Source organism: Littorina saxatilis, linkage group LG1 (assembly GCF_037325665.1).
Source record: "Littorina saxatilis isolate snail1 linkage group LG1, US_GU_Lsax_2.0, whole genome shotgun sequence".
Taxonomy (NCBI): domain Eukaryota; kingdom Metazoa; phylum Mollusca; class Gastropoda; order Littorinimorpha; family Littorinidae; genus Littorina; species Littorina saxatilis.
In genome coordinates this window covers 7226004-7247224 of record NC_090245.1, presented here as the reverse complement: position 1 = coordinate 7247224, position 21221 = coordinate 7226004, and the positions used below count along the sequence as shown (strand labels likewise).

Genomic DNA, 21221 nt, shown 5'->3' with positions numbered 1-21221 from the left:
GATTTCTTACATTTTAATCGTAAGATTAATTAATCTATTTTCGTTAATTGTGATCACATTTTAAGAGTAAACATGACATATGTATATATTTTTAGATTCAGAATGTCATGAAGAATACGATGCAATCAATTTTAAATCTGTTTGCGAAAAATCGATTTTAATGACAACTTTAATGAGCAAACTCATCAATTAATTTTTAAGCCTCCAAGCTGAAATGCGATACCAAAGTCCGGGCTTCGTCGAAAATTACTTGACCAAAATTTCAACCAATTTGGTTGAAAAATGAGAGCGTGACAGTGCCGCCTCAACTTTCACGAAAAGCCGGATATAACGTCATCAAAGACATTTATCAAAAAAATGAAAAAAACCGTCTGGAGATACCATACTCAGGATCTCTCATGTCAAGTTTCATGAAGATCGGTCTCTGAATCGCTCTACACACACACACTAATACACACACACACGCACATCCACGTAGCTACGCACACACACACACACACACACACACACATATATATACACCACGACCCTCGTCTCGATTCCCCCCTCTACGTTAAAACATTTAGTCAAAACTTGACTAAATGTAAAAAGGGGGAGAGCGCAAACAGCAAAATTATTCCCATAAAAAGCCTCCATCGGAGTAGACAATAAATGACACAAACACGTTTTCTTTTTTTCTCTTATAATCACGAAAGCTTCGCCGTATACATTTTTGTGAAATAAACTTATCCCACCAAATCAGAGGGATGGGCCTGCAACAGTTTCTTCAAACACGCGGTGACGTCATTCACCGTGCCGACGCAAATATACGTGTCATAGTTGAAGACGTGCGTGGAGCCTGCAGGCAGCGTGTGCTTGCGATACACCACGTTCCACTTGTTGCTGGCTGCTCCATCAATTTTGTTGGGAAACTGGAATTTTCCGTAGTACATAAACTCATCGGTGTCCTGGTTGGGTGGGGAGAACACCCCCATGGCGAAACGGTCATCATGGGTCGACTGGACCAAGGGTTTCCTGGCGCTGTAGGCCACCAGGTGACCAGAGCTGTGGTCAAAGCTGCGGAAGACGGTAAAGTCGCCGGTCAGGTAGCCAGTGGGAGCTTCCATCTGTAGCGTGGTGTAGCTGGGGATTGTACCTGAATGTCAGAGCAGAAGAATGAATGTCAGCAACTTAGGAACTGTGATCAGGCCATCACAGGCCTCAACCACTGATAAAGTCAAGTCAAGTCATACTTCAGTTAAGATTATGTTATGATCAAGAATACGTAGACATGGGAAGACGTGCTTTTACACAAGACATGCGATAATTTAATTTTCATACAAATAAACAATGAATGGAAAAGTTTGGCTTGTTTGCTAAAAAAAATTTTTTAAAAACACAAGCATGACACATATAAATTACCAGAACATGACACAGTCATATTGACTGTTTGCTCTTTGTCAATCGGATTTACACTGAACAAAGCCTTTCGGGATGCTAGCTTAACTATGACACTTGTTTGCTTATTCCCATGAGCTTAAAGGGTTGACTTTGCAAACCGGCCTGATTGATTTAAGACCAATGAGCATAGTTGAACCGCTTGACGATGATGATATTACCCGCTATTACGAGTTAGTCGTGTGACAGAGTTGAACCGCTTGACGATGATGATATTACCCGCTATTACGAGTTAGTCGTGTGACAGAGTTGAACCGCTTGACGATGATGATATTACCCGCTATTACGAGTTAGTCGTGTGACAGAGTTGAACCGCTTGACGATGATGATATTACCCGCTATTACGAGTTAGTCGTGTGACAGAGTTGAACCGCTTGACGATGATGATATTACCCGCTATTACGAGTTAGTCGTGTGACAGAGTTGAACCGCTTGACGATGATGATATTACCCGCTATTACGAGTTAGTCGTGTGACAGAGTTGAACCGCTTGACGATGATGATATTACCCGCTATTACGAGTTAGTCGTGTGACAGAGAGTTTTCTTGCACACGAGACTGTAGATGTCTCACGACGGCGTAGCCGAAGTGAGACAGCAGCAGTCGAGTGTGCAAGAAAACTCTGTCACACGACTAACTCGTAATAGCGATTATGTCTCACAGCATAGGCATAGAAAGACAGAAATGAGTTTTGGGGGACGAAATAACAGGCACAAAACAAGACTGAAAAACACAATTGCCCTTTTACACATACCCTACACACGCATGCGCGCAGAAGATAGATTCAATGCGTTTCGTGTCTTTTCTGGTTGAATGCATTCAACAAAGTATCAACCAACGTTTCTGAATCTTTCAATGAAAAAAGATAAACTTATTATGAACCAAACAGCACATACCAACAAAAGCTAAACACACAAACACACAAGCGCACTAACACAGATTGAATGCAAAGCGCGAACGAACACGGAGGATTTTTGTAGGTCAGGTCGTGGGAAAGTCCACCCGAAATGTTCCACAGGGGAACTGGTTGTGTTTGTATTGTTTATTTTCTCACAGTGATGTTGATGGTTTTTACAGTGCCGTTTTGAAATAATATTTTCCGAATTTGGGGCACACTTTTGACTTTTGGTTTGTTTATCTCGTCGAAGTAACATTTGAGTGTTTCTAAATCAAAACCTTCCAACACCGCTGGTGCAGATTAGACCTGCCTGACTGTCTGCGTGCGTGTTAGAGCTGAAGACGAAGCCTCAACCGCCAAAGCGTCACCTATCTGTAGGTCCTGAGCATCGGATGTACGTTGATACGTGGTGAGATCCGCACGGAACTGTCTATGCAACTTTTCCTAGTCACAGGTGTAAGGTTCGATCTTTTCTTTGAAATTTCGTCCTCTGTGTACGTAGCAAAGCGTTTCGCCATTTTCGGTTTTCGTTGCAGACGACGATAATGAAAGTAGTACCTATTGTTTTGTTTTGACCTTTCGTATTCAGGGTTCTTAATTGAAGCTTGGTAAAGGGAGCTTGTCGTGTACGTGGAAAGTTGACGAAGCTTTTGAAAACAAAAATTGAATGAAGAAGAAAATGTGGCTTTCAGGAGAACGGGGTTGGTGTTATTATTTTTCCGTCAAACACTTAGTACACAGATAAAACGTGATTGACTGACCAAGGCCTGTTGGCACACTATTCAGAATGCACAACAAAATGTAACAACGTTTTTATACCCATTTTTCTACGTTCGTGATCACTTGAAATGAATACTAAAAACATAAGTGTTTAAGGTAGTGACTGAATGTATGTGAAGGTAAACTTTTTCAGAAATAAATGCATAATCAAAATAATTAATTTCGGCATCAAAGCGTGTGACATACAATCTTGCACACGTTTGCTTTAGTAGTGGCAAAGAAGGAATGCGTGTGATATAGATGTACATTTATCTGTAACATCAGCAATAACTCTTCAATTTCTTTACAGGTTTCAACCCACACAGAACCATTTGACAAAGCCTGGCGCTTTGGCCTACAGCAAGTCTTGAGGAATTTTGGAGTGAATGATCGAATCATTCAAGTTATCAAAGCTTTTTACAACAACGATAGTGCTGTTCTCCTCCAAAACAAACTAGGGACGTTTTTTTAGGCGTTTGGTGAGCAGGGGCTCACATCCACGTCGGACATCGAACATCGGACATACACGGATATTATTCCAAATGTCCTATACATTGTTCATGCAAGAGGACATCTGTCCTATAGTTTTTGTCACAAAGTGGTCATTGTCTTTTCATCCGGACATTGTCAGTACTTTCCAATTTACAGTAGTTTGATTCGCCATTTCATCGATGTTGTCTCTCCAAGCAGACGAAACTTGGGAAGACTGTATGTGCTTTTGATAGAGAAGAGCTTCCAAGGGTCGCAACTCTGAATGCTCAAAGCTGGTTGACAGTTGCCCCTATTCGCGTTTTTTAACGTTTCAATTTACGTTTTGTTGCGAAACAAATGTCCTATTGATTTATTTTTGTTCAGGACAAATGTCCTATCACTTTTGCATTGTCCAGGACATTTGTGATGTGAGCCCCTGGGTGGGGATACTTTCCATGGAAAGCGGCGTATGGCTGCCTGAATGGCGGGGTGAGAACGGCCATACACGCACAAAAAAACACTTGTGCAAAAACATGAATGAACGTGGGAGTTTGACCCCATGAACGTGGGAGTTTGACCCCATGAACGTGGGAGTTTGACCCCATGAACGTGGTAGTTTGACCCCATGAACGTGGGAGTTTGACCCCATGAACGTGGGAGTTTCAGCCCATGAACGAAGAAGAAGAAGAAGGTGAGGATGCTTTCTCTCCGTCAAGCTGTTCAAAATTGTTTCTGCCTCCAAAGTAAGTGGTAGGGTCCTCTGCCTCCAAAGTAAGTGGTAGGGTCCTCTGCCTCCAAAGTAAGTGGTAGGGTCCTCTGCCTCCAAAGTAAGTGGTAGGGTCCTCTGGCTCCAAAGTAAGTGGTAGGGTCCTCTGCCTCCAAAGTAAGTGGTAGGGTCCTCTGCCTCCAAAGTAAGCGGTAGGGTCCTCTGCCTCCAAAGTAAGTGGTAGGGTCCTCTGCCTCCAAAGTAAGTGGTAGGGTCCTCTGCCTCCAAAGTAAGTGGAAGGGTCCTCTGCCTCCAAAGTAAGTGGTAGGGTCCTCTGCCTCCAAAGTAAGTGGAAGGGTCCTCTGCCTCCAAAGTAAGTGGTAGGGTCCTCTGCCTCCAAAGTAAGTGGTAGGGTCCTCTGCCTCCAAAGTAAGTGGAAGGGTCCTCTGCCTCCAAAGTAAGTGGTAGGGGCCTCTGCCTCCAAAGTAAGTGGTAGGGTCCTCTGCCTCCAAAGTAAGTGGTAGGGTCCTCTGCCTCCAAAGTAAGTGGAAGGGTCCTCTGCCTCCAAAGTAAGTGGAAGGGTCCTCTGCCTCCAAAGTAAGTGGAAGGGTTCTCTGCCTCCAAAGTAAGTGGAAGGGTCCTCTGCCTCCAAAGTAAGTGGAAGGGTCCTCTGCCTCCAAAGTAAGTGGTAGGGGCCTCTGCCTCCAAAGTAAGTGGTAGGGTCCTCTGCCTCCAAAGTAAGTGGTAGGGTCCTCTGCCGCCTAAGCTTTGGGAACATTGGTCTCATGAGTGATGACAGATCCAATTTTCAAAACTCAACCAACGGAATGGCATGTTGTGCAGGGGCATATTGTTGAGGTAGGGAGTAAGCTAATAGAAAAAGCAAGATCAAGGACCTTGCGTATGCCAGTTTATCCTACATACGTGAGAGAGACACCCGTGAGATAATAATCGTTCAAATCACACGTGTGTATATCATGTAAATGAGGTCATGTCAAGCAAGTCTGGCAAGGACCTGTTTTTCCACTGCTTATGATGCCAAAGTCACCGAGACAAACGTCATTATAGAAACAAAAATTGCGCTCGCTAATTACCCTCGATAAATCTTTAGAACTAACACGTCACGCCTCACTTTCAGAGTGACGTTTCTTTGCTTTGACGTAATAGATTGCACGAGGCTTTAGAAGAGATCGAGGTTCTAAAACAAGCGTCTTCAATTTAGCTGCCTCGACTGCAGGACATTTTCAGTAAAATACACGTAAGTACAGTATGCAGGATAAACAAAATACTACATGGCTTGCTGTGTCGTACCAGATTTACACTCGTTGCTTTTTCAAATAGTGAACAGCTCGCTTTCGCTCGCAGTTCAATATTTTTTAAAAAAACCTCGTGTAAATCTGGTACGACACAGCAAGCCATGTAGTATTTTCTCTGTCAATAATATGTTCGTATGTGTATTCGTTCGCTAAAGAAAAGACGTTGCTCCTTCCTACCTGCAATAGTAAAGGTTGACCTGAAGTGTAGACACGGTTGACTGACTCCAGGGCACTGCAGCGTGACCTTCTTGGAGAAGGGATGGCGGTAGGTGTTCTCCGTGTTCATGGCTGACTTGCCATTGCGACAGTGTCTCGTAGGTGGCATTGCGTGCACCGCGCGGAGCCAGAAGGCTGGCAACACCTTTGACGCACAACGTTTCAAAAAGTTCAACACAATTTAGCCTTGTACTCTTTTTGCAGTACACACAACCACTCAAACACATTCACACACACACACACACACACACACACACACACACACACACACACATACACACACATGCGCGCGCACACATACACACACGCGCGCGCACGCACGCAAGCACTCACACACTCACGCACGCACACACACACACACACACACACACACACACACACACACGCACACACATTGCCTTTGGCAAAGTATGACTTATCATGAATGACCACCTTCAAACTAATTATTTCTGTATGCTCCAAGTTACTCCAAACAAAACTTATATCGACAATTAGCTGGAACAAATCAAAAGAGGCCAAATGAGCAATGTAAGCATTTTGTTCCAAGCAGTTTATTCATCAGAAAATAAAAATCCGAAACAGAGATTACCATCATTTTAACATCAAGAATTGATGAAACATCATGAAACGTTTGATTAAAGACAAAACGGAACATTCACTTTAACTGCGACCTGGCGGTCTTCAAAGCGGACGAACAAGATACACCAGTGATCACCAGTAACAAGACAAGATACACCAGTGATCACCAGTAACACACACACAAGATACACCAGTGATCACCAGTAACAAGACAAGATACACCAGTGATCACCAGTAACACACACACAAGATACACCAGTGATCACCAGTAACAAGACAAGATACACCAGTGATCACCAGTAACAAGACAAGATACACCAGGGATCACCAGTAACAAGACAAGATACACCAGTGATCACCAGTAACAAGACAAGATACACCAGTGATCACCAGTAACAAGACAAGATACACCAGTGATCACCAGTAACAAGACAAGATACACCAGTGATCACCAGTAACAAGACAAGATACACCAGTGATCACCAGTAACAAGACAAGATACACCAGTGATCACCAGTACCAAGACAAGATACACCAGTGATCACCAGTAACAAGACAAGATACACCAGTGATCACCAGTAACAAGACAAGATACACCAGTGATCACCAGTAACAAGACAAGATACACCAGTGATCACCAGTAACAAGACAAGATACACCAGTGATCACCAGTAACAAGACAAGATACACCAGTGATCACCAGTAACAAGACAAGATACACCAGTGATCACCAGTAACAAGACAAGATACACCAGTGATCACCAGTAACAAGACAAGGTACACCAGTGATCACCAGTAACAAGACAAGATACACCAGTGATCACCAGTAACAAGACAAGATACACCAGTGATCACCAGTAACAAGACAAGATACACCAGTGATCACCAGTAACAAGACAAGATACACCAGTGATCACCAGTAACAAGACAAGATACACCAGTGATCACCAGTAACAAGACAAGATACACCAGTGATCACCAGTAACAAGACAAGATACACCAGTGATCACCAGTAACAAGACAAGATACACCAGTGATCACCAGTAACAAGACAAGATACACCAGTGATCACCAGTAACAAGACAAGATACACCAGTGATCACCAGTAACAAGACAAGATACACCAGTGATCACCAGTAACAAGACAAGATACACCAGTGATCACCAGTAACAAGACAAGATACCCCAGCAAACAATTTTACGTTGTATTCACGTAATATTCACGTTGGGTTACGTTGGGTTTACGTTGCGTTTCAACGTTTTTTTACGTAGATTTGTATGGACGAAATCACGTGGGAATAACGTTGGAAAACAACGTTGCATTTTACGTGACACCAACGTGAATGCAACGTGAATTATTGGTGGAGGTGGATTGTTCGTAAAAACATTACGTGAATTTTACGTTGTCACAACGTGAATTTTTGGTTGTGGTTGTGGTTTGGTTGAAATTGCGTTGCATTTTTACGTAATGTCCACGTGAATGGAACGTAAATTTTAGGTCAAAATTTAGATCAAAAATTACGTGAATTCTACGTTGACACAACGTAAAAGTTGTGTTTTGGTGCATTTTTCCTGATAAAATTGACGTGAATTACACGTTGACACAACGTGAATTTTTGGTTGTGGTTGTGGTTTGGTTTGATTTCGACGTGAATGCAACGTTGAGAGTGAATGTAGGTTTTGGAAAATGTATACACGCACACACACCAACTTTCACACTCAGTCACAGATCATAAGGACTATTACAAGTAACACCATAAACTCAAGATACGATCAACAATTTTATTTCATAACAAAAACATGCATATTATGTTGCGGAGAAACTAAAAATGCACGCAGCTTTGCAGGGCAACAGCACAGCATATTCAATCGATTTCATTCTTTGTCCTGGTGGTCCTCTTCTCCCAGGCAGTCCTCTATGCGCCTCTTTGATGCTGGTCGCTAAACAAAGCAAAGACAGCACATTGATATTAGTGACACCAGAGCCTCCATAGTGTCTGGAGTAGAAATACACATCTTTTCAACTTAGGTCACTTTTTAGTAACTTTCCACTGCCTACTATGTCTCTGGCCTACTGCCAACTGAGTGTTGACACTACATGTATTTCTTTTTAATATATGAAATAAAGCATTATGTCCCTTCTTCGAGCCTTGTTGTGTCAGATTTAGGCCGCAAGCCAAGACAACAAAAGACTAAGTACCAGTGTGTATTCCTTCCATAAGAAATGAAGTATTTCAAACGAAAATTGATCGTTTCAGAAAGGCCGGGGTTTGGTATTGCATTTCAGCTTGGTGGCTTAAAAACTAATGAGTGAGTTTGGTCATTAAAAATCGGAAACTTGTAATTAAAATAATTTTTTTATTAAACGATCCAAAAACAATTTCATCTTATTCTTCGTCATTTTCTGATTCCAAAAACATATACATATGTTATATTTGGATTAAAAACAAGCTCTGAAAATTAAAAATATAAAAATTATGATCAAAATTAAATTTCCGAAATCGATTTAAAACCAATTTCATCTTATTCCTTGTCGGTTCCTGATTCCAAAAACATATAGATATGATATGTTTGGATTAAAAACACGCTCAGAAAGTTAAAACGAAGAGAGGTACAGAAAAGCATGCTATGCAGCACAGCGAAACCACTACAGCGCTGAACAGGCTCGTCAGTTTCACTCCGTTTTGCACAAGCGGCGGACTACGGTCATTGTGAAAAAATGCAGTGCGTTCAGTTTCATTCTGTGAGTTCGACTGAGCTTGACTAAATGTTGTATTTTCGCCTTACGCGACTTGTTTTCTAACCTTCATCTGTCCGACACGTGCGATCTCACTTTTGCAGTGAGTTATTTTTTCCCTCTAACATCTGGTTGCCAGACTTCCGTCAACCTCTTGTCAAATGTCACACTGTGATTCTCACGTATCTGATCGCTTCTTTAAGAGCACTTGACAGTGTCCAGTCAATCACTTCTTTCAGACGGGTCATAAAATTGCAAAGGCTCCTGATTGCCCCGCTCCTGTACGCTTCGTTGGGAAAAGTCGAAGAGGCTAGCGGAAAACTTTGGGGGGAGGGTCTATGGGGGGGGGGGGGGGGGGAGAGGGGGATCTTAGATTGAGAGGAGACGGAATGCATGGAACGGAACTTTTATGAATCGTTTTGTAGTTTTTGTGTCTGGGGCATGTAAACAAAACAAAAATGAGCAAAATTCTGAGAGAAAAACGGGAGCTTTATCAAAGCAAATTTGTTTTACAGTTGTTGTGATTATTTAACGACAAGAGGAGACACAATACACTCTGTTATACTTTTGATTTCTAAGAGTTGAAATCAATTACGCAGATATATTATTAGTCTACAAAGCCATGACGGTGCCAAAATAGCATGATAGCATTTTTGAATATTTCACTAATCAGAGCAGCAGAATTCTAACTTCATTATATAAAATCAATCTAATCAATGAATTTAGTAAGCACTGAAGGCATCGTGATCATTAAAAAATCTCACAACTTAAGAACATCATACCTCTGCATAAATTACGCTTATGCAGTATGTTTCTTCCGATTAATGCAAACACTTTTTTTTTCGCAGAGCAGGGACCCGGCATTGATACCGTCACCTGAAAATCAGTGGCTGTGTTGTAAGACCTACATTTTGTAATTGACAATGACTTGAAAAGGCACGTGTCCTAAGCATATAGGAAAGGTAATACATGTACACTCAACGGTGTCTTTTGCACACTGCTATCTGACAAATTATTTAGAGCGGTCATCAGAAGCAGGCGACGATAGTCGAGTGATTTATTACCCACGGGGGGGGGGGGGGGGGGGTTGAGGCTGCAGACAATTAACTGTGAACTGAGAAGGGGTAAGCGGTGGGGGCGGAGGGAGGGGGGGGGGGTAAAAGGGTGGGGTGACAGGCATAAAATAATGAAAACTTGTTACGGTCCGACTTTGGGTTTGGTGTGTGTTGGCTACGCTGATGTCTCAAGTAGACTCACGTTCATAAGGGGGTGGGTAAATCAACATGGTCGGCAATGTTATGATCCAGGTCGACAAAAGACAGTCAAGTGTGTAATTAGCCAATCAGTCAGATGACATCAAGGTGTCAAGTTCTGAATTCTTCTCATACCACCGTTCCGACCTCATCTCTCGGACAAAAGTTGGACAACCAAGTTTTGAAAGAAATTTTCAAGGAAGAATGACATCACAGGTTTCTGGAAAGCAAGGATTCGGGACAAAAGAAAGAATAACTGACACTATAACACACACACACACACACACACACACACACACACACAAACATTGACAAAAGGGTCTTTCCTGGCAAAATTGCTTAGGCACAGTTAATAATTGTCTACCTATACCCGTGTGACTTGGAATAATAGGCCGCGAAAGGTAAATATGCGCCGAAATGGCTGCAATCTACTGGCCGTATAAAATTTCATCTCACACGGCATCACTGCAGAGCGCCTAGAACTGTACCCACGGAATATGCGCGATATAAGCCTCATTGATTGATAAGCCTCATTGATTGATTGATTGATTGACACAAACACACACACAGGCACGAACTCAAACAAACACACTGGCACACCACACACACACACTGACACCACACACACACACACACACACACCGACACCACACACACTCACACACTCACGCACGAACACATTCATACAAACTTGCGCGCGCGCACTGATTTCTAAACAACAACAACAGTAAGCAGTGAACGATGCATATGCTAATCATGAGGCAAGAAATGAATGTGGCAAGTTTGATTCAACTTTGACCCGCTCTAAATCCCACGTTGTACACAGGAGCGGTGTCCGTCTGTCTCCCTGAGGATGAAAGGGCTCACAGTTTCCAAAACTTGTGATCAAAATCAAAGTCTTTCAGTAACCTGGAAAGCTACTTAGAGTGCTGTCTCAATTATTCCCCTATCGCCGTAGGTCGAAGTTGAGGACTATCAAGTGTATAGGGAGGGGTAGAGGGAGGGTGGAAGGGAATTGTTACGACACGACTTTGTCGTGTAAAAGGAAATGATAGGGTCGCACGCGGATATCCGTGGGATGTTCAGACATGGAAATTGCTCGAAATAACGATTATTTATTAAACTCATAGCTCATGGATTTCTATTAAGTACTTTTACCCCGCGTTGTACTTGAAGTCCGACACCCAGTGTGAAAACGATCGTTCAATAGTCCAACATATTTCTGCCCCTTTTTGCCGTTTAACCCCCAAATAACAACAACTACAACAAAGACAGCAAGAGCGACGACGACGACAACAAAATGTTGGAACCAAATTGAAATCCTTGCAAACAAGACACCAGCAAATGTCGGACACCTACAAGGTGGTTTTCAAGTTCCTCATTTTGGTACATCCCCCATACAACACTTTACCTATTGATCTTGTTATTTGGTTAGTTAATTTGAAATTAATGTTAAAGTTCCTAATTTGTTATCTAAATTTCGCCATAACGCATTTGTCGCGACCAACCTGATAGGTAGGACCTTAACTTCTCACACAGAAGGAGTCAGGAACTCAAGTGGTAAAGTTCAACAAATGAAGACTTTATTGCTTCTAGAAAATAAAGGATGAGTGGATGAGAATGAAAGGATGATGAAATGATGGGGGAATGAACAAGAACTGCTGGCCTCTGCTCTACCGCTGCACAAGAAAGTTAGTGATGATGATGATGATGATTGATGATCAGGAATGAAGGGGGGCGGCAATGATGATAAGGCAAAACATCATGTCAACACAATTGCACATCAACATACATGTGGCTATGGCAACGACATACATAAGGCCACGCACACATGTGAGAAAGCAAAAATAAACAACACAACTGTCACTTTTGTCAATGAAATACTAAGGTAGCTGAATGTGCGACAATGCCACCCGTACGGCCTTAAAGGTGAGTGCAAACGTGTTCTTCACCAACATATCTACGCCGAACTCGGGTTATAAACCCTCGAGCAATGACTGGCGCTTGTTGAAGCTAGAATGACATGTGAAAGTTACTTCCCTTTAAATCAGCCAAGATGCGAATGGCGAGTGTGACGAACGCCAACTAGATGCTTGCGCTGAGTGAGTGCGAAGATGATGATCTCCCCTGCCTACCCCCTTACTGCAAGCGTTGAGCAGTAACGTTGAAAGGAGTTAGACAGACGAACAGACGATGAAACATCTCCCCCTCCTTCTACCCCTTTACTGCAGGCGTTGAGCAGTACCGACGAAGGGGGAAAGAGGAAGACGAACAGACACGATGTAGATATCTCCCCCTCCTTCGACCCCTGTCTGCAAGCGTTGGGCAGAACTGATGAAGGGGGAAAGAGGAAGACGAACAGACGCTGACGATAGACGATGGCCTCCCCTGACCCAGTGCGCTGAGAACGACGAACAGCCTGCACTGTCAGGGAAGCAGTGACGGCGATGATGACAGACGAGTAGATGACAGATGACAAGACGATATTGGCGACGGCGAGGACGGCCAACGACGGTCAGCGGGACTCCAGACGACAATCTCGCCCTTGTGACGAAGCTCCACGCAGGCACCCTTTTCAGTTTGCAGATGAGGCCGTGCTCGACAAATAAATGAAAGAAAACCAACAGGCCTATAAGGCCATAATTAGAACACATGGTACTCAAATGCGAAATGATTCACAAGGCAAAAAGAGTTTAGCCAACAAACAAAACAGAGGTCACTCCATAATGTTTACACAAAAACTAACTGGAGTGTGTGACCAAAAATCAACCTTACTGTCACTTTCAAGTCTTGCAACTTTAGACTCATTTCACAAATTCATGTAACATTTTCCAACCAGAAAAACACGATTATTTCAGAGCATGGAATAACCAAAATGAGCGTGAATGACAATGAAGGGGGAATGAAATAAAGTGAAAAAGGCCATGAGCTAAATTCTACCTCCCTTTTACCACCCTCCACCCGACCTACAACACAAACTTGAGACCAAAACACGTGAACAACAGAAGACATTTACACACACAAAAATACTCACATGGAAGAACCTCTATCCTTCCCCTGGTGAATATTTCCCTTTTCACGGCAAAGCCGACGTCAACAATAATGTTGAAAACTTGACCGGGTTGACATGAGTCACACCACGTACTTGGGCCGACAGCAGTCGCGCCACATTCCAGAACACACAATCGAGGTGTTACTGCTTCCAAAGTTCTTTGGCTTCTGCCCTGAATCCCGTTCAGCGCTGAGCGCAGACGACGGGTGAGCGCTAGCGACGCACCAAATTCACGTGCTCCCCGCCATGCGGTCACGAACACGGACACACCTCACACCGCGGCTGGCGGTTTGTCGATTTAAAAACTACCCGCAACCCATCTCGCGACATATCCCCCCACCAAGACAAAACTACCAGTTTTGTAATGAATCCAGAGCGAGAATGTTGCAGGAACACAACAAAGAACTTGAACGCGAAGACAGATCTAGGACATTCTGCGAAAACCACGCCCAGAGGCGGGAAGAATGGGCCCAACCAAATCGACTGCTACACGTTTGAAGGGTTCATCCATCAATGGCATCTGTTCCAGCGGGGCCTTCCTGACGACGCCTCTGGGAACTGTGCGTTGACACACGACGCACGACGCACAATACCTTCTCACGTCGGCACAAAGTCCAGGCCAATAGAAAGTTTGCCACACTCTCTCCCTAGTCTTCTTTGCACCGAGGTGTCCAGCCATAGGGGAATCATGAGCCAACCGCAGAACCTCTTGTCGCAGCTGCTTGGGGACAACCAACTGACTGTATGACCCTGCCGGTCCCGAAAATGCCCTATAGTACAGAGACTTCTTCTTCACGAAATGGATAGTGCCAACACCTGAGCCAAATTGTTTCCCAGTCTGGGCATACTCACGAACTTTCTCCAAAGTGTCGTCTTCAGACTGCATCTGGGCCACTCCTTCTGGTCCTGTCTGACCAATCAAAGGCTTAGAGACGGGACGGGGTTTTCCAGGAACCTGTTTCTTGCGCACCTGCGCCTTAGTTTCTACTGCGCCCACTTCAGGATCCTTGCTGTAGACTGGCACCCGAAACACCTGACCCGTTTCCATCTCTACATGGTTGCCAATAATAACCGGGAACAGGGGGTTCTCCATGACAACGGCAAATGCTTTTCCAGTAAAGAACGGGGAAACTACATCGACAACAGCAGTGTCACAGACAGTCTGGTAGTTGGTGGAGGCGAAGGTGACATTCTGTTTCCTCCCAGTCAAAGCGCCACAAGGGACAAGGCTTGCATCAATGATCAGAGACTCAGCGCCCGTATCCCTAAGGGCAGGTACCTCAACTCCATTCACCTGGACTGTACACCGAGGCTCAAAATCCTTTTTATGACAGGACTCGCAAAGAGAAGGCACACCACCTGAAACAACTTTCCCTGGGAAACTGACGACCATACCCACCTTCTTACAGTCTTTCTTCAGATGTCCGCGCTGGAAACACTTGAAACACAGACCTTCTTCCTTAGCTTCTTGGATGGTCTTACCTCCCTTGTTCCCCTCCCCTCTTGTGTCTATACCCGAACCCTCCCCGGATGGGTTTACGTCGGTAGGGGCAACCTGAGGTTTTCTGACGCCCTTCTTTGCTTCAATCACCACGTCTGCGGCTTCTGCCGCTTCAACCACATTTGCAGGCTTACGCTCCTTGACCTTGACCATTAAATCAGACGACAAGGTTTCCATCAGCTGTTCTGTCAGGATGACGTCCTGGAGGTCCTCACCTTTCTCGAAATCTTTCTTGCACAGGCAGACCCACTTCTTGAAATAGCTCTTAATCCTGACAACAAACTGGGCAAAAGTTTCGCTTTGTTCTTTCCTCGACTCTCGAAACTTTTTCCTATATCCCTCTGCCGTGAGATTAAACCGCTTCATGAGCGCATCTCGGAACTGGTCATAGTTCCCTGCCTCCTCCGTTGGAAGTGTAAAGTACAAGGACCTAGCTGTACCCCTGAGCTGAGGCAAAAGCCGAGCTATCCATGTCTCCTTTTTCCACCCTTGGGTTCCAGCGATCCTCTCAAACTGGTCCAAATACTCCTCAATGTTGTCCTTGTCCTCCAAAGTCGGAATCTTGACCCCCTTTATGGTCTTCTCCTCTTTCTCCACTCTCGCTTTCTCTCTATTCTCCTCCCTCTCTACTCTGGCTCTTTCCCTATCGGTTTCACGCTCTAACATGAGCTGCCAGAACTTCCGTTCTTTCTCCTTCTCTTCTGCCTCCTTCTCTTCACGACGCTTACGCTCTTCTTCTTCTTTCTGCTCACGCCGCCTACGCTCTTCTCTATCCACCTGCAAAAACTGCAAGAGCACAGCGCTGGTGTCCACCTGGGGAGAAGGAAACTGCGGAATATGGTGTTTGAGTTCAACATCACCTTTTGACAGCGTGACAAACCCCCCTTCAGCTTGACCAGGCGCAGGATAGCCGCCACTTTGTCGAACAGTACGATCATCAAACAGCTTACCTCTACCGCGCCCCCTTCCCGGTGAAGACGCTGACCCCAGCATACCCCGAGGTGTGGTATGAAAAGGATGTCGAGGCTGCCAGTCCTCCTGCCCATGTCCTGCTTGCACCTCTTCAGTCTGACTCACCGCTCCTTTCTCAGCCATGGCCCTGGACCGGGTGAGCATTGACATGACACAACCAACAGCACTCTGAGCAGCCTTTCCTGAAAGCAGGTCAAAAGATACTGCGTTGTGCCACAAGTGTGACACAACCGCGTTCAAACACGAAACAACACAAAGACAAACAATGACGAAACAAAACAACCTAACACCCAGAACAAAACCAAATGAGTTCCCGAGCGATATGAAATTTGGATAAATCCTGGCAAGCTCGCCAATGTCGCGACCAACCTGATAGGTAGGACCTTAACTTCTCACACAGAAGGAGTCAGGAACTCAAGTGGTAAAGTTCAACAAATGAAGACTTTATTGCTTCTAGAAAATAAAGGATGAGTGGATGAGAATGAAAGGATGTTGATGAAATGATCGGGGAATGAACAAGAACTGCTGGCCTCTGCTCTACCGCTGCACAAGAAAGTTAGTGATGATGATGATGATGATTGATGATCAGGAATGAAGGGTGGCAGCAATGATGATAATGCAAAACATCATGTCAACACAATTGCACCTCAACATACATGTGGTTATGGCAACGACATACATAAGGCCACGCACACATGTGAGAAAGCAAAAATAAACAACACAACTGTCACTTTTGTCAATGAAATACTAAGGTAGCTGAATGTGCGACAATGCCACCCGTACGGCCTTAAAGGTGAGTGCAAACGTGTTCTTCACCAACATATCTACGCCGAACTCGGGTTATAAACCCTCGAGCAATGACTGGCGCTTGTTGAAGCTAGAATGACATGTGAAAGTTACTTCCCTTTAAATCAGCCAAGATGCGAATGGCGAGTGTGACGAACGCCAACTAGATGCTTGCGCTGATGACACGGAGTGAGTGCGAAGATGATGATCTCCCCTGCCTACCCCCTTACTGCAAGCGTTGAGCAGTAACGTTGAAAGGAGTTAGACAGACGAACAGACGATGAAACATCTCCCCCTCCTTCTACCCCTTTACTGCAGGCGTTGAGCAGTACCGACGAAGGGGGAAAGAGGAAGACGAACAGACACGATGTAGATATCTCCCCCTCCTTCGACCCCTGTCTGCAAGCGTTGGGCAGAACTGATGAAGGGGGAAAGAGGAAGACGAACAGACGCTGACGATAGACGATGGCCTCCCCTGACCCAGTGCGCTGAGAACGACGAACAGCCTGCACTGTCAGGGAAGCAGTGACGGCGATGATGACAGACGAGTAGATGACAGATGACAAGACGATATCGGCGACGGCGAGGACGGCCAACGACGGGCAGCGGGACTCCAGACGACAATCTCGCCCTTGTGACGAAGCTCCACGCAGGCACCCTTTTCAGTTTGCAGATGAGGCCGTGCTCGACAAATAAATGAAAGAAAACCAACAGGCCTATAAGGCCATAATTAGAACACATGGTACTCAAATGCGAAATGATTCACAAGGCAAAAAGAGTTCAGCCAACAAACAAAACAGAGGTCACTCCATAATATTTACACAAAAACTAACTGGAGTGTGTGACCAAAAATCAACCTTACTGTCACTTGCAAGTCTTGCAACTTTAGACTCATTTCACAAATTCATGTAACATTTTCCAACCAGAAAAACACGATTATTTCAGAGCATGGAATAACCAAAATGAGCGTGAATGACAATGAAGGGGGAATGAAATAAAGTGAAAAAGGCCATGAGCTAAATTCTACCTCCCTTTTACCACCCTCCACCCGACCTACAACACAAACTTGAGACCAAAACACGTGAACAACAGAAGACATTTACACACACAAAAATACTCACATGGAAGAACCTCTATCCTTCCCCTGGTGAATATTTCCCTTTTCACGGCAAAGCCGACGTCAACAATAATGTTGAAAACTTGACCGGGTTGACATGAGTCACACCACGTACTTGGGCCGACAGCAGTCGCGCCACATTCCAGAACACACAATCGAGGTGTTACTGCTTCCAAAGTTATTTGGCTTCTGCCCCGAATCCCGTTCTGCGCTGAGCGCAGACGACGGGTGAGCGCTAGCGACGCACCAAATTCACGTGCTCCCCGCCATGCGGTCACGAACACGGACACACCTCACACCGCGGCTGGCGGTTTGTCGATTTAAAAACTACCCGCAACCCATCTCGCGACAGCATTTATTAACTCATTCATTTATGAACTTATTTATGTATCATTTCCCGTCGCGATATAACCTTGAATGGTTGAAAACGACGTTAAACACCAAATAAAGAAAGAAAGATGTATCATTTCCCTATTCGTCTATTTGTTTATTTTTTTATTTCAGTTATTTCGGCATGTAGGTATTTCGGTTGTAAGCAATTCAGTTATAATAAAACAAATTCACCCATTATTAGAAAGGGGAAAACAAATTGGAATGTCGGGTGCACATTCCAAGTTGATCCCTTTTTTTAACTAAAAATAGCGCGCGTTATTTTGCTACCAATGCTCTTGTACAAGCTTATAAAATATAAAGCCCACATGTTAAGATACCTTGACAACTACAAAGTGGGAAATTACAACGACGGTCAACAGTCAGAGTTATATATTGCTTGCAAGCCTGTCCGCCCTGTATCCAAGATATCCCCCATGCACTGGCATGGTCCTGAGATGACACACTTATTACTCAACAGTAAATTCCAGTAAGCCTTTTGTCGGACTCTGTCATTTTTATGTTTGTGAATGTCACAGAAAAAACCCACAACTCCCAAAATCACGGAAGCATGATTAACCATTCAGTCAATTCAAGGGAATGCACGCTGAAAACGTCCGCTTTCATTTCACCTAAGAGGGGGAGGAAGGTGTTTTGTTAATTTTCTATTGCTGGTACTCGCACGTGTCCAAAGTGTGTGGGAAAAAGATCAAGTCGCGTAAGGCGAAATTACTACATTTAGTCAAGCTGTGGAACTCACAAAATGAAACTGAACGCACTGCATTTTTTCCCAATGACCGTAGTCCGCCGCTCGTACAAAGGGCGGTGAAATTAACGACCCTGTTTAGCGCGGAAGTGGTTGCGCTCTGTTGCATAGCACGCTTTTCTGTACCTCTCTTCGTTTTAACTTTCTGAGCGTATTTTTAATCCAAACATATCATATCTACATGTATATGTTTTTGGAATCAGGAATCGACAGGGAATAAGATGAAATTGTTTTTAGATCGATTTCGGAAAATTAATTTTAATCATAATTTTTATATTTTTAATGTTTAGAGCTTGTTTGTAATCCAAATATAACATATGTATACGTTTTTGGAATCAGAAAATGACGAAAAATAAGATGAAATTGTTTTTGGATCGTTTGATAAAAAAAAAATTTACTTACAAGTTTCAGATTTTTAATGACCAAAGTCATTAATTAGTTTTTAAGCCATCAAGCTGACATGCAATACCAAAGTCCGGCCTTTGTCGAAGATTGCTTTGCCAAAATTTCAATCAATTTGATTGAAAAATGAGGGTGTGACAGTGCCGCCTCAACTTGTACAAAAAGCCGGATATGACGTCATCAAAGGTATTTATTGAAAAAATGAAAAAAAATTCCGAGGATATCATTCCCAGGAACTCTCATGTAAAATTTCATAAAGATCGGAGTCCAGTAGTTTAGTCTGAATCGCTCTACACACACACACGCACAGACACACACACTCACTCACACACACACACACACACACACACGCATACACACACACACACACACACACACACACACACACACACACACACACACACACACACACACACACATACACCACGACCCTTGTCTCGATTCCCCCCTCTATGTTAAAACATTTAGTCAAAACTTGACTAAATGTAAAAAAGGCAAAACAACTCAGGGTTGAAGCATCCTGCATATGCAACTGAGGTCAAAACAAAACAAGTCGCGTAAGGCGAAATTACTACATTTAGTCAAGCTCAGTCGAACTCACAGAATGAAACTGAACACACTGCATTTTTTCACAATGACCGTAGTCCGCCGCTTGTGCAAAACGGAGTGAAACTGACGAGCATGTTCAGCGCTGTACATAGTGGTTTCGCTGTGCTGCATTGCACGCTTTTCTGTACCTCTCTTCGTTTGGTTTAAACTGTTTTATTCAACGTTTGTGCATTATTTACAAATAAAAAACGCATATAGAGTAAACAACAACAAGCATAATGCTTATAGTGGTGTTTACAGTTTTCTAGAAAAATACATATAAATGGCGGCTATTGTACAGTCTAAATGAAAAGCAAGCAAACATGAAAAGAAAATTGAATGAAAAATGTACATCAAAACAAAAATCCGTTTAAGAATACATATATTATATTTTTTCGTTTTAACTTTGTGAGCGTGTTTTTAATCCAAACATATCATATCTATATGTTTTTTTGAATCAGGAACCGACAAGGAATAAGACGAAATTGTTTTTAAATCGATTTCGGAAATTTGATTTTGATAATAATTTTTATATTTTTAATTTTCAGAGCTTGTTTTTAATCCAAATATAACATATTTATATGTTTTTTGAATCAGATAATGACGCAGAATAAAGATGGAATTGTTTTTGGAACGTTTGATAAAAAATAATGTTAATTACAAGTTTCCGATTTTTAACGACCAAACTCACTCATTAGTTTTTAAGCCACCGAGCTGAAATGCAATACCGAAGTCCGGCCTTTGTCGAAGATTGCGTGGCCAAAATTTCAATCAATTTGATTGAAAAATGAGGGTGTGACAGTGACGCCTCAACTTGTACAAAAAGCCGGATATAACGTTATCAAAGGTTTTAATCGAAAAAAGGAAAAAAAACCGTCCGGGGATATCATTCCCAGGAACTCTCATGTAAAATTTCATAAAGATCGGTCCAGTAGTTTAGTCTGAATCGCTCTACACACACACGCGCACAGACACACACAGACACACACACACACGCACACACACACACACACACACACACACACACACACACATACACCACGACCCTCATCTCGATTCCCCCTCTATGTGAGTTCGACAGCTTGACTAAATGTTGTATTTTCGCCTTACGCGACTTGTTTTTTGCTGTATTTTTCTCTCTTTTTCTTTATTTTGTATTATATGTCTGTAATGAACATTTTAAAATGAAGAGGAAAAACACTACCCACGATCCTCTCAACGAAACAGTACATTAAAAAACCTGCGCACGCGCACACACACACAAACACAACTTTTCGAGAAAACATTGGCTGCATT

General features: G+C 43.4%; 1 protein-coding gene across 1 annotated transcript in view; it reads right to left on the bottom strand.

Moving 5' to 3' along the window:
- Positions 1–665: 665 nt before the first annotated feature.
- The window catches only part of LOC138960417 (uncharacterized), a 33581-nt gene continuing 13025 nt past the window's right edge, over positions 666–21221 (bottom strand). Inside the window, exons 5-6 of the mRNA XM_070332330.1 lie at positions 5765–5948; positions 666–1135 (exon numbers count right to left, since the gene is read on the bottom strand). Of these exons, the coding sequence (XP_070188431.1) occupies positions 726–1135; positions 5765–5948 (594 nt within the window). The 3' untranslated portion in view covers positions 666–725. The remainder of the gene's footprint in view (positions 1136–5764; positions 5949–21221) is intronic.